This window comes from Nylanderia fulva, unplaced genomic scaffold (assembly GCF_048542155.1).
Source record: "Nylanderia fulva isolate GAGA-0341 unplaced genomic scaffold, ASM4854215v1 Scaffold20, whole genome shotgun sequence".
NCBI classification, from domain to species: Eukaryota; Metazoa; Arthropoda; class Insecta; order Hymenoptera; family Formicidae; genus Nylanderia; species Nylanderia fulva.
Window position 1 is genome coordinate 465301 of NW_028190264.1, and position 16380 is coordinate 481680.

The following is a 16380-nucleotide window of genomic DNA, read 5'->3' on the forward strand; positions in this document are numbered from 1 at the left end:
TTATTTAAATACAGTATTTAAATACCGAATACTCGAGTATTTTAAATTTTGCAATTAATTGTTTTATTTAAATGTATCTTGTATTTAAATCTATTTATGTAATTACATATATATCTATGTATCTTCAAGTAGAGATACGTATTTAAATGTGTATTTTATTTAAATACAGTATTTAAATACCGAATACTCGAGTATTTTGAATTTTGCAATTAATTGTTTTATTTAAATGTATCTTGTATTTAAATCTATTTATGTAATTACATATATATCTATGTATCTTCAAGTAGAGATACGTATTTAAATGTGTATTTTATTTAAATACAGTATTTAAATACCGAATACTCGAGTATTTTGAATTTTGCAATTAATTGTTTTATTTAAATGTATCTTGTATTTAAATCTATTTATGTAATTACATATATATCTATGTATCTTCAAGTAGAGATACGTATTTAAATGTGTATTTTATTTAAATACAGTATTTAAATACCGAATACTCGAGTATTTCGAATTTTGCAATTAATTGTTTTATTTAAATGTATCTTGTATTTAAATCTATTTATGTAATTACATATATATCTATGTATAATATAATATATACTATTATATATTTATTTTAATTATTATTATTTTATAAAGTTTAATTAAATAAATTTATCTTTCAAAGTGTTGAAATTAACTCACTTTTGATATTATTTTCATATAATTCTACCGTCAGACTATATTATATTTAATATTAAAGTAATTACAATAAAATCATCTACTATTATTTTATTTCTTACTAATAGTAGATAATCTTTTTGTAATTACTTTAATATTAACTATATAGTATATAATCAGAAAATTTTAAAAATAATTGTATTTGAAAGTATTTATAAATGTATTTAAATATAATTAGTATTTAAATATATTTCCAAAACCAAAATATTTCAATACTATTTAAATATATGTCAAACAGTATCTTGTATCTCGTATTTAAATATTTTGTTTCGAAGTATCTGTTCAACCCTATTAGCTACCATATATTTAAATTTTAGCTTTCTCTATATTACATCTGAAATTTAATTATCACATTCCTTTTTGTCATTTATAAATTTTAACTATGGTAATTAATATTTTTTAACTATAATTAAACAGAAAATTCTTTGTTTAAACTATTGTAAGCAGAAAAAAATTGTTAAATGTATTGCAGGTTGAAAAAAAATTGTTAACTTGACTAAATCTTTCAATGAAATTACTATTTTGTTAATTGAACGTATATATTAATTAGTATTTAATTCCAAATATACTTACGTTTTGTTAGATTTAATATATTATACTTAATTTAAATATTTTATATGTTTAATTAACAAAATAATATATATAGTTGAAAGGTTCAGTCACGTTGATAATTTTTTTCAGTGCACTTGAAATTTAATTATTATGTCTAGTTATGACAGTTAATATTTTTTAATTGTAGTTTAACGAAGAATTCTTTGTTTAACTATAATTAAAAAATACTAGTTACCAAAATTGCTAAAATTTAGAGATGATATATAGGGACAGCTGAAATTTAGTTGTGATGAGGCTAATATTTTTCTTCCGTGAAAAAAAAAAATTAGCATAGCTAAATTTTAGCTATCTCTCTATATTATATCTGGAATTTAATTATCGTGTCAGAATTTTAGCTAATTATAGCTAATTAATATTTTCAAGCTAATAATTTAATAGAGAATTCCCCAGTAAATTATAGTTAAAAATATTAGTTATCATATAGCTAAAATTTAGATTAAATTCTACGTAATATAGGAACATCTAAATTTAGCCATGATATGATGAAATATGTCATTATTGAAAATCGCGCTCTCGAGCATTTACTTTGAGAATAAAATTTAGAGACACGTAGTATATATAATTTGTCAATTGCATCGAAATATTCTATTGACGAGAAGAATCTTTTATATTACGTACAAAGAAATAATGGAAAGAATTTTTCAGTCGAAAGATCTGAGAATCAAATAAATAGCGAACTCTCATCTTTCATCGAAATTCTAACTTTAATATTGTCTATAAATAATACCTCATATATATCGATGCGAGATAAAATAATTTCGTTTATTGTATCCGACATAAAATATTAAGTTACTTGCATTATTAAAATTGGAAATCATTTTTGACTCGAAAAAAGTCGATTTTTCATTGATTAAGCATTTTCCACTTAATTAGTTTAGGAATATACATTTTTTAAAATAATTAAGGGATAAAACAAATTGTCCAAATAATAAGCAAATTTTAAATAACTGTAACTTTGTTTCGAAAAGTGATAACTTAAATTTTAAACAAGGGTTTTAAAGCTTAGAATCTCTACTTTCGAAAGGTCATAGCTTTTTTTATTTTCTTCAATTCTATGATATTTCTTACATAGAGAAAACAACGAACATAACGAAATGGAAAATTTTCTTCTCATTTTATAGACATGTCGCATGCACAAGAAGATTTGACAAATTTTTAGACATTTTCTCGTTAAAGCCTGCAGTTTTCCCTGCAAAATCGTTTTCTAAACTTTAAATTTCCATCTTTCCTTATCAAGTTATCGCAAATTGAAGAGAAAATGTCATTTTTACTTTAATTGTTCATAACTCCGTTAAAAATCATCGTACAGCAATTTTAAGAATGGATTCTTAAAGCTGAATCTTTGCTTTATAGTATGATATAGAGACTGAATTTTTTTTAACTCGTGAACTTTTTACAAATAGGTGAAAATAACGAAGAAAATCGCAAGTTTTCTCCTTTTTGTTTAAATTTTGAAAAAAAGTTATCTAAAGTAATTAAAATTTTTTATCGATTGAAAGTTTTGTGCTTTCTAGTACCCCAAACTTGGAAAAAAATCACAGACTTGCTGTGATAATTTCTTTATAGTGATCTGTATGTTTAAAATAATCGATGTGTGTATAATATAGTTAAAAAATCTTAATTCTCTTTGATAAAAAATATTAAAAAAATAAAATCCACGGCAGAACAATCTTTTCTCCACTTTCTAACATAATTTTTTAATTTTCAATATAAAATTTAAAAAATTTATGTAAAGTTGCATATAATTTTCAAAATTACCGTCGACGTCAGCTTCACCCAAAGCGCGCCACATGGAAGTTGTACGATTGGATTTGTTTTCTAGGTGAAGCTGATGAGAAAAAAATTCAGCCTCTATCATACTATAGAGCAAAGATTCAACTTTAAGAATCCATTCTTAAAATTGCTGTACGATGATTTTTAACAGAGTTACAAACGATCAAAGCAAAAATGACATTTTCTCTTCAATTTCCGATAACTTGACAAGGAAAGATCGAAATTTAAATTATAAAAAACGATTTTGCAGGGAAAACTTCAGGCTTTAACGTAAAAATGTCAAAAAATTTTTCAAATCTTCTTGTGTATGCGATACGTCTTACAAAGTGAGAAGAAATTTTTCCATTTCGTTATTTCGTTCATTGTTTTCTGTATATAAAAAATATCAGAATTGGAGAAAATGAAAAAAACTATGACTTTTCGAAAGTAGAGATTTCAAGCTTTGAAACCCTTTTTTAAAATTTAAATTATCATTTTTTTTAAACAAAGTTACAGCTATTTAAAATTGCTTATTTTTTGGACAATTTTTTTGATCCTTTAACTATTTTGAGAAGTGTAATATTTACTTCTTTGTCAAGTCCTGAAGATTTCCCTGACACTTTGCACGGAGGAAAAGGATAATATATGAGCAGTCTTTCGCGAGAAAAGAGCGCTGGACCGAATAATATGCTCTTTTTGAGAGAATCCAGTCTCTAGAAAATTAATAAATATATCACATTAAAATTTCCTCTATTTTATTGCTTACATTTTTATTTATAGGAAATTCTCTCGTCGGTGATGGACAAATTTTGAAACACTGTTTGCGATAGTGTTATTTTCGTGTCTATTTCGTTTTCTATCTCTGAAGCCATCATTCATCCTATTAGGCGGATATTCATCATCTGCCTACAATAGTCGTATTAACGTACTGTTTACTGTTTCAGGAGCCAGCACAGCAGGACAGACTCGCTAGATTGAGGCACAAACTGGACCAGCAACAGAGCAAGCTGAATCGACTGCGATTACTCAGATCGCAGACGGATCAGTCGCGTGTCAACAATGCAACATTGAGTAAGTTTATCAGTATTTCTCTTGTATCTAATTCTATTCAACGTTTGAATTATCTGATACTCTACAGATAAAAGTAGATATTTTTATGCATTTGAATTTACTTTTATTTTATATTTTTTTTTAATCAACGAAAATGATTTTTGAACTTTGTCAAAATCGACAAAAAACGACATAAAATTGATGAAGGATTGATAGCTCAACGATATTTTTCGGCGGATATTTATATTTCTTCGCAAATATGTAATCAATGTTGCGGAAATTACGAGGGAAAAGCTCTTTCCTGCTGGAAAGTTATTACTTTCTTTCATATAGAATAAAATATAAAGTGGAAAAAATATTTAGTCCAGTAAAATTAAACTTTGACTTCATAAAAATTAGAAGCAAGCTGAATTTTTGTGGAGGCCTTTATTTTGATGTTCTAATGAAATCCTGAAAAGTACTCTTAATTTCATCCAGGGCGTTTTTTAATGGGAAGAAAGGGAATAAATTTTAGTTTTTTGCCACTATTTCGAAAACTATCAATTTTTCGAGAAAAATAATTCTTATCAAAATTGTAGCTCATAAAATTCCCTACAAAAAAGGTCATTATACTTTTTTTCGTGGAATTAATCCTTTCGAAGATATAGAGCGAGAAAAACGCGGTGGTATAGAAAGAAGTACGTATTTTTTACGAACTACAGACTGCAACTTTACCGTTTTACTGGAAAACGATTAGTATAATGACTTTTTTTGTACAGAATTTTATGAGGTACAATTTTTATAATAACAATTTTTCTCGGAAAGTTTATAATTTTCGAGATAATGGCAAAAAACTAAAATTTATTCCCCATAAAAAAAACGCTTTGAATGAAATTAAGGATACTTTTCAGGATTTCATTAGAACATCGAAATAAAGGTCTCCGCACAAAAATTCAGCTTGCTCCTAATTTTTATGAAGGTTTGCTCTCTTTTCAAGTCTAATTTTACTAATTTAGATAAAATATTATTTAGGGAACCACTTCTCGCATTCGTTATCGTTAAAGATGCGTTAACGCATCTGAATTTAACTCTAATGGTGGGGAAAAAAAAACATTTTGTTTCTACATGTTTGACACATATGTTCCTCAAATTGATCGATTTTTCGAGTCTCTCGAAATTTATCGCGTATCTATACATATATTCCCGCGTTTGCGGCGCGAATTGATGTATATGCTGTCACACGCTGTATTCCAATTCGTAATAAAAGCTACGCACGGAGCTTGGCATACACTCACGTGCGCATACCTTGTTAATTGAGCATTGTGCGGATCGTTACATCTATACGGCGCACTGAAAAACGATAACTGCGGTTTGCAATGCGACACGTCGTCGCGATAATAGCTTCGGAAAGGAAAGGGCGAAACGCACGCTTCGTTACAGAAATTCTCTAACGAGTCGACACGCCAGTGAACCGTAAATTCTACACTTCACAACAATACCCGAGCAAAAAAAAAAAGAGACTATAATGATCTGCCGAGTCTATATGTATATACGATCGTCGCTTTAATAAACGAATAAACTTGCGAGAGCCTTATATAACGGAAATAGAGGAAATTGCTCCGTCAGAAATATTTTCTAGAACAAAATATTCATTATCAAATATTTTGACGTTTCGACGTTGAAACGTAAAACTTATGTAATTTCCGCGAACGCAGATTTTGAAATATTTTTTTATTTAACGTGCACGGAAAAGAAAAAATTCTTAACTTGACTAAACCTTTGAACTAAATATTATTTTTCAATTGAACATAAAATTTAAATTAAATATAATATATTAAATCTAACACACAAAACGTATTTAATTGAATGGTTTAGTCAAATTAAAAAAAATTTTTTTTCCAGTGTAGTTATACGACAAAATATTTTTCTCTCACTCTCTTTCCACAATATTTTTAATTTATTAAATAACGAGAATGAATTCAGTTTTATATACAATATTTTATTTATGAATATAATTTATTACACTTAATTTTATTAATTCTATTCATTAATTACTTATTTTATTATAATTGATTATTTATCAATTTATTTATATTATATATTTATTAATATATATTAATAAAATATTTATATTACTTTTGGTATTTTAAAATTATTGTGATTGGTGTTTGATATTGATTGTTCAGTTTTATTCTACTGCACACAAAAACTTTTCCTTTAAGAATCGTAACAAAATCTTCATTTTTAAATTTTAAAATGAGAAAAATTATGTTCAAATCAATTTAAATTTATACGTAAGAATTTTTTCAATGTTATTACAAGTGAAAAATGAGCATACGAGTTTTTTTGCATCTGCACTATAAATTCCCTTCTGGTTTCTTGCTCCTGAATCTCATCCGTCGAAGCAGCGATGTGTATCTCATTTTTTTTGGCAAGGATCCGCAAAACTTGCTTCAATAATCGCGCAAGATTTATCACTTCTTTTCTCGAAGTCACAGGAAACGCTTTACTTTCAACTTTCGACCCTTTTAATTTGTAATCACGACGTCTCTAAACCTGCCGCCTGTACTATATATTGTCTTTTGCAGGGACCTTTGAAAGTTTAAATAGCTAAACTCGTTGTGCAATTTGCCATAAGCTCAAACGGGCAAGAAATCTTCCGGCTGAAATAAGGAATTTCCTCGCGTGAACGTAGTATATACACTTTCGTATATACGATTTCCCGATGGACTTGAACTAATTTATCCTGCGATGCACACCTGGGTTAACCGTATACTCGGTCGTTCTTTCGATTGTATTCTTGCGAAATTCTCCATTAATTTTACACGAGGTGGAACGAAAAAATCATATGGATTCTGTGTCGAGGCACCAACAATTTTCAAGTTATTATTGATTGACAAAGAAGAGTTTCTCACAAACTAAATTTTGTAGAGTTAAAATATTAACAAAATTACAGTTTTTAAATAGAGTTTATTTTAATAGAATTTTAATCTATTAATTTGTGTTAAATTTTATAAATGATAATGGTAACATTATGTTAATGTTTTAACATAAATGCAAATTTCAAGTAAACTTAAAATAAATTTTGTGTAAAATTAACATGGTTTTAACGTAGAAATGGACTAAACAAAAATATTAATTTTATTCTCACTTATAAAATGAAATGAACATTTTCTGTAAATTTTAACAGATAAATCTTGTCTCTAATAACACCAAACATATTGTGTAAAATTAAAAATAAATGCAGAATTGCACAATTTAATTATTTCAATAATTTCACATTTGAGTTCAATTAATACAACAGCAATGTGTTAAATTAACACATGAATGTATTAAACATTTAACGTAAAAATAACATAAAAAACACAAATCTTTCAACTGTGCGAGGAAGAATTTCATGATTTAATTAATTTATCATATAGATATATGTAAATGATATATTTGGAAAAAATAATACTAAAAAGTCAAGGAATTTTTTTCATTGAGTCTGCTGGACACCCTGAGTTACACCCTGTATATACAAAATATTAAGTTCGATATACATAAACGCGAGAGTCTGAACATCTGAATATAATAATGCTCGGGGGAAAGAATGGATTTTTTTTCGGAATATTAAATCGTGTTCTTCAGCCACGTTAAGCTATGGCGAATGTTAAATCGCAGAGGCGCTCGAAGATAAAAACGATAATTTTCCCCGTTTTCTCGACCCATTTTCGTAGATCGGAGCGATATTTCGACGGCAATCCATCTGGTTTCGGTTGAAACTGGCGATAAGAGAGATTTATCTTGTCTTCGCATTGGAAGGTACGATTAATCTTCGGCATCGGGAGCCCCCGACGACATCGAGAGCACACTCGACACAAGTTATCCGGGGGAGGATACTCTTTACCGGGGTACATAAAATGAAATCCAAATACACACAAATGGAGAGAGCTAGTGAGAGAAGGTTTGAAAACGAGTCGAAATTCTCGCGTGCTCCTCCGCTGTTCGATGAGGCCGGAGAAAATCATCCCCTCGACGAGGGAAAATAAATTGGAAAGATCCGAGACTTCATACTTTTACAGGAATGCAATCGCGCATAGAACTCATCCGCGGTCGCACATCGCCGATAAATCATATTCTCCCGAAATATTCCGCGGTCCGGGAAGATAAACCGAGAGAGGAAGGGAATCTCTCGATCGATTCGTCTCTCCTTAATTCGTTAACGTCACTTTATTATTTATCGAGCTGCGCTCGAAATCGATCCCCGAGCCTTCCATCATCACACTTTATTTGTCATCGAAATGAAGTGATTCGTATTGTAAGAGAGGCAAGGAGCGAAAATTGTGTGTCGGCACAACTACTTATACATACGTCTGTATATACATCAGGGTTGGCCAGATACTTCGAAATAAAATAATTAAATACAAGATACTGTTTGACATATATTGAAATACTATTGAATACTATTTAAATATTTAAATACTATTGAATACTATTTAAATACTATTGAATACTATTTAAATACTATTGAATACTATTTAAATACTATTGAATACTATTTAAATACTATTGAATACTATTTAAATACTATTGAATACTATTTAAATACTATTGAATACTATTTAAATACTATTGAATACTATTTAAATATTGTTGAATACTATTTAAATATTGTTGAATACTATTTAAATACTGCTGAATACTATTTAAATACTGTTGAATACTATTTAAATACTGTTGAATACTATTTAAATACTGTTGAATACTATTTAAGTACTGTTGAATACTATTTAAATACTGTTGAATACTATTTAGATAGTGTTGAATACTATTTAAATACTGTTGAATACTATTTAAATACTGTTGAATACTATTTAAATACTGTTCGAATACTATTGAAATACTATTGAATATTATAGAAATATTTTGGTTTTGAAATATGTATATTTAAATACTAATTGTATTTAAATACATTTATAAATACTTTTAAAAATGAAATTTTTTAAATAATAATAATAGTAGACGATTTTATTGTAATTACTTTAATATTAAGTATAATATATATAGTCTGACGGTAGAATTATATGATAATAATATCAAAAGTATGTTAATTTCAGCACTTGGAAAGATAAGTTTATTTATTTGAACTTTAAATTTTATAAAATAATAATAATTAAAATAAACATAATAGCATATATATATATATATATATATGTGTGTAATTACATAAATACATTTAAATACAAGATATATAAATTAAAAATTAATTACAAAATTCGCATTACTTGATTATTCGGTATTTAAATACTGTATTTAAATAAAATACATATTGAAATACGTATCTCAGATATATTAAGATACAAATCTGCCCAACCTTGATATACATATAGAAGAGTAAATGTCAATAGAAAAAAAAAATAAATCGTTCAATTTCACAATAGTGAGGAGGGAGTGAGGGACGAGAGAGGAGAAATCACTGCGAACAAAATCTGCGCCGGTGGTCGCCCTTTCGCTTGAACAAATATCAATTTCGCTGAGCAAATTACGTGTTGATGCGGCGATCAATTATATATGTCGCAATAACAACAATCGCGAACTGCATGAATCAGCTGGTCGCGTCGATTTGTTTGATCGCTCGATATCTGTTCGAACGAGTTTTCGTGCGCCGATCTCTCCTTCGTTCGGCTCTCCTAACTTTTTTCTTTTCTTTTTTTTTGTCGCTCGTCAGCGCGGAATTCGCGCGCTGATCGAAACGCGGACGCTCCCTTTTACCTTTTGTATGTATATGCACACATGTGTTGCGCGATATTGGCCCTGACACGCAACACGTGTGTGGCCACACCCAGCGGAACAGGCATATATATGCAATATATATATATACGTAGGCTTGCCGTAATTTTTATGACCCAATCCCCCTGGAACGCTTGTCGAGGGATAGGCCGAGTTTTTTTTTCTATTGTCAAATATATCCACTTAATACGCAAGTATCACCAGTAGCGATTTGTGTACTAAAAAAAAATTTATTTCAATACTGCCAAATAAATCATTTATTTGAAACTAATAATATTTATTTGATATGAAAAATATTTATTTGATATAAGAAAATCCTTTTCAAAACGAATAAATATTTATTGTTTCAAATAAGTGATTATCTTGGCAGTATTGAACTAAATATGTATTAATTTAGTTATTTTTTTCAGTGTGTTTTTATCGGTTTTTTTTCTAAGGTTTTTACAGAGCTAAAAGATAAATGTTACTTTACGCTGAAAAAAATTTGTTAATGTGACTAATCTTTTTAACTAAATTTTACCATTTTATTAATTGAACGGGTATATTAATATTTAAGTCAAATATATGTTCTTTAGATTTAATATGTTAAATTTAATTTAAATAATTTTATATGTTCAATTAACAAAATAATAAATTTAGTTGCGGAAAGGTTTAGTCGAGTTAACAAATTTTTTTCAGTTTATTACTCTTTAATATAATATAAAAATCTACATAGATAATTTTTTCTTAGAATTTACCCGAAAAATTATGGTAATCATGAGACAATTTATATATTATCACAATAAAATATAAAATATGTTTGATTAATTTTATTGTGCACATATTAATATGTTTTGTTGTGTTAAATATTAATCAGAAACTCTTATATTATTATTCCAATACCATATTGTCTCACGATTGCCATGATTTTAGGGTAAATTCTAAAAGAATTCTCTTTGTGTAAAAACAAAAATGTTTTTACAATCTACTCAATATTTCAATAATAATATTTGCGAGCAAAAATTTTTACGATCATTTTTGAAGTCCTCCGCATAATAGACAAAATATTATAGGAATAAATATAAAATATTTGGAATTATTTTAAAATAAAATTGAAAACCTGATATGCGCAAATACAAAGGTATCAAGTGCTCTTATTGTCTTTTATACTCGATTTTTTATATCAGAGTTTTTGATTTGATTATTTTAAAATAATTTTTATTCCTAATATTTTCTCTAATTGTGCGCAAAATCTTTTACTGAAATTCTACTGATTTTACATGTTTAATCTAAAATATTAAAAGATATCAAAAAATAGAGATATAAAAAAACGTGTAAATGTTTGCATATATGTATATACATATATCCTGGAACGCTTATCGAGATAAACCGAGGTTTTTTTCCATTTTCTAACTTTACGCTTTAATATAATATAAAAAATTAAAATCGAAAATGTTTTAACCTACACTCAATATTTCGCAGCGAGCAGAAATTTTTATGATTATACTCTTCTAATTCTGCTGAAGTATACATTTGAGTGTTTTATATCTTTAGTGTAAAATATTTAAAAATGTTGAAAAATATAGAAAAAGAGTGTGTAAATATTTGCATATACATTTACATGTATAGTCAAATAAATATTTAATACGCAAGTATTACGAGTAGCGATTTGTGTTTTTACAAAACTAGAAAATAAATGGTACTTTATACGCTTTAATATTATATAATATAAAAAACTATCGCAAAATATTTTCACCATCTATTCCATATTTCAGTATTAATATTCACAGCGAGCAAAAATTTGTACAATCGCTTTCCTAATTTTCCTCAAGTGTTTTACATTTTTAGTATAATATAAAAAAAATATATATATAAAAAAGTAGAGAAAATATAAAAAGTGTGTAAATATTTGCACAAGTATATAAAACTGACCGTAAAAGCTGCATTCTTATCTCATTTTCTTTATAAATAAAATAAAGTGAGACGAGAGTATTTTACGATCACAATTTTCCGGGGAAAACGTTCGACGGAATTAAAAATCAACCTTAAAAGCTAAGAGAGTTATACGCAAAATTTCGGATGAATATGCAGAAGTATAAATATATCGTGCCACGGTAAATATTTGGTACATTTTTAAAGAAAATTTCGTGCGCCGAACATTTTGCAAATCGTAGATGGAATATCGGGCATCGGGTAGATTGAAATCCCGGAACAGTTCAGGGACCAGTTCCGGACCAGTTCCGGACGTATGACAAGCCCGCGTATATGCATTTTCATAGCGGATTTTCTCGTCGTTTAACGATGCGTTTTGCATGCATATCGGTGTTGGTAAATTTGATCAGTTTTGCATACCTCGCGTCTCGAGTGCTGCAAGCTCTCTCTTTCTCTCTCTGTCAGCACTTCGAAAACGATTAGAATTATAAAATATATGTATATTACACCAAGACGAAATAAAGGTGATAATAAACACGATTTTCGACATATTTTTCGATCAATTTTGCAAAATAATATATACATGTGTTTTTCAAATAAAAAAAAAAAGTGATCCGAATGTTTCGAAAGGAAAATTCAGGCTTTTCGATGACGATTAATAATTTCGAATAAACGATAAAAATGATTTTGCAAGCTCGTTTCGCTTGTAGCTTTTGCACATTTTACACAATAAATAAATATTGGATATTTTGCATTTTGTCGATAATTATGAACTGTGTATTCTCAGGGCAAAAAGTTAATTTATTTTCCAGAGACAAATACACGATGTATATTCAGAGATTTCTGAATACGTGTACAACTATTTTTCGAAAGGAAAGAAATATATTTAAAATGGAAACAAATGTAGATCTCGACAAATATAGACGGACAAAAAAACTGCGATATGACCACGTTTAGACCACGAGGGATTTTTAGCGTTGCGGAAAAACTTGTATCCTATTAAAAAAAAAAAAAAAAAAAAAAAACTAGAAAAACTAAAAAAAAATCTCAAATATGAACTCTCGCAAACTTACACGTTTTGATTGCGCAGAGAGTTTTCAATGTAACTCACTCTAAAATCATACAAATGAACTAACGCGTCGCATACATACATACATTAAAATCTCAAGTTATGCGCCGTCATCTTTCGAGATGTTTGTTCGCTCAGTTGAGGGACTCTCTCTCTCTCTCTCTTTCTCTGGAAGGGAACGTAACATTTCCATATACAATTCCATCGTATATGGGTGGGAAAGAGGGATTGACGTGGAGAAATTAAATATTATCGCGATGTCGGGCGTGTGAATGCCGGGTGAAATTCTGAAGCGACGACATGTCATTTGCCGCGTGGTGCATTTATAGCAACGACGTGGATGCATCTATTGTTTAACGACACCGCCTCGCTTTTCCTATATAGGTGCGCGACACATATTTGCGCGTGCAAAACGGGACACGGGTTCGTTCGCTCGCGCACGGGGATGGTGAAAATGTACACGTGTCATTTATTTCTGCTCTCTTCGGCGAGAGAGAAGGGTCGATACTTTGGCGAGTTCTTTTATTAAACCTTTATACTCTCTGAAAAAGAAATTTGTTAACTCGACTAAATCTTTTAACGAGATATTTTGTTGATTGAACATCTGAAAATATTTAAATTTATTGTATTAGATTAGATTTTTAATATATTAAATATTATAATATATTATATTTAATATAACATTATATAATACTTAATATAATATATATAATATAACATACATTAGATATACATATATTAAATATATATTATATATAATATAAATATATTATAATATACTATATTTAATATAATGTAATATAATATTTAATATAATATATATAATATAACATACATTAGATATACATATATTAAATATATATTATATATAATATATAATATAAATTAAATATAATATATTATATAATATATTACATTTAATGTATATTATATTAAATATAATATATAATGTATTATATATAATATAATATATATTTAAAAAATATAATATACTATATAATATATTCTATAATATATTACATATATTATAGAACATATTATATAGTACATATTTTTTAAATATATATTATATTATATAATATATTATATATTACATATAATATATATAATAAATCTAACAACCGTATATTTGAATTTAAATATATATATATATATATATATATATATATAGATGTTTAATTAACAAAATAGTCATTTAATTGAAAGGTCAAGTTAATTTTTTTCAGTATATAAAGGTAAAAAAAAAATGAAACGAATCGTGAAATTCATTCTTGGAAAATGGAAAGCTTTCGCGAATTTTTAAATTTTCATGCTATTGTTGCGACAATGTCATTCGGACCGTTTATGCCGAAACGTTAATTCATTTCGCTCTCTTTGTTATCGTTTCTTAATTAGCAGTCGCAAATAAAGCAATTACTACGTTCGTAGCATATTTTTTGCATCGACATTTTTGTACTCTTTAATCAATGTGTATATTTGTATTTATATTGTATGTAGGAAACAAAATAGGTTTTTAATCGAGTACGTTCAATTGTGAAATAATGATCATAATTTTTTGTGAAATGCAAAACTAAGGTGCATTTTCGAGATATTTTGTTTTGATTTACATTGCTATTTTCGTCCTTATATATTACAGTTATTTATTCGCGCATTTGCATCGCAAATAAGATAAGAAAGAAAGAGAGGACAAGGTATACAATTTGCACTTCATTATGTATATTCATCTAATGAAACTTTAATGAGAACGGATAAAACGTGCAATGATATTCGAAAATAAAGGATAGTATCCAGCGAAGGTGTGCGAAAAAAAAACAGCTTTTATGTTTTCCCGATATTTTCACTGACAAGAGTAAGAGTCGATTCCCCAAATTAGGTGTGAAGAATCTGTTATTTAAATTAAGAAGATTGTGAAAGGGGGACGACATATGCACAGGCATAAGGAAAAAAAGATGAGTTCCATTTCCGGTACAAAAGGACTCTCAGAATTCTTAGATGATCTTAAAATTAGGCAGATAAAGCTTTTATTTAAAGCTACACTAAAAAAAATTATTGAACTCGAATAAATATTTATTTCAATACTGCCTGATAAATCATTTATTTGATATAAGAAAAATATTTTCGAAATAGATAAAATATTTGTTTCAAATAAATGATTTATTAGACAGTACTAAAATAAATATTTATTAATTTAATTTTTTTCAGGGCAGATTAGCTAAAAAAAGATGATATGAAAATATGTGAGAGAATTAATCTTATAATTAGATAAAATGAAGATTATTTTATTTTAAATATATTTAGATGGAAGATAAAATTATACATGACGATTCATCTAGATAACTTTAAGATAATATTATTTTCAAGACCGCTTATATAAACATAGTTATAAAAAAATATAAATTATAAGAAAGGGATATAAAAAATTTGAATATATTTTTATTTATATATAAGTTTTTATCGTTTACTTCTGAAAGTTCTGCTACTTAAGTATTTTTGTGTGCTGTGACTCTAAACGAAATTATATCTGAATATTATTCTAGAAAACTCTTTTTCATCTAGGATGCAGATATACAGATAATACATACCTGTATATTTATTATCTACACACTAATTTAACATAATATGGATATATTAAATGGAGACACAAATATTGTGTTAATGTTTTCACACAAAATAAATGCAAAACTTTAAATAATGTAAAATAAATTTTGTGCAAAATTAACATAGTTTTAATGTAAAAATTAATTTAGATTTTATCATCCTCACTTATACTATAAAATAGAAAATCAACATTTTTTCTATAAATATAACAGATAAATATTGTCATTAATAAAGCAGAACATATTTATTGTGTAGAACTAAAAATAGATGCACATTGTATCATTTTTACATTTTTTGTTGTTGTTTTAATAATTTAACATTTAAGTTCAATTAACAAAACAGTAATATGTTAATTTAACACAATTTTTGTGTTAAATTTTTAAAATTTAAACGGGGACCGTTTTTAACAAGAAAACACCAATTTTTCTACTGTGTATATAAAGATAAGATGACGGCAAAATTTTATCTAGATAATTTGATTTAAATAACAGCAAGCACTGCTCAGAAGGCATTTGTGGTTGCAAAATTGCCTCTGAATAGACTGACATTCTTGGGAAACGAAATTCAAGGAACGTTCAACCAAAAAGTTGAAGGCTCCTCGATACTTTCTGCGAAAATATATTCGCTTCGCAGACTTTATGTGTATATATGCTCAAGTGGCATGCATAATGAGAGATATTTGAGTTTGGAAAGACTGGCAAAACGATTGGCTTTCATACGAAAGCTCTCTCTCTTTCTCTCGTATTTTTCCATCGATTTTCTCTCCTTCTCCCTCTCAAATGCATATTAAAACTAACACATATATGTATATAGTTCAATTACTTGGAGTGTTTTTGCTGGAAACTGAACGGTTGACTGATTCGTTTTGTATTGTTTAATTTGTTCTGCTTTCAGTAATGAAATACATCTTTGTGGAA

General features: G+C 27.5%; 1 protein-coding gene across 6 annotated transcripts in view; it reads left to right on the forward strand.

The window, feature by feature from the left end:
• Window positions 1–16380, forward strand: part of LOC114944082 (uncharacterized) — a 118620-nt gene that overhangs the window by 88051 nt on the left and 14189 nt on the right. For all 6 annotated transcript variants that reach the window (XM_085482281.1, XM_085482280.1, XM_085482282.1 and 3 more), the window contains one exon: window positions 4029–4155. In XM_085482281.1, the coding sequence (XP_085338407.1) occupies window positions 4029–4155 (127 nt within the window). The remainder of the gene's footprint in view (window positions 1–4028; window positions 4156–16380) is intronic.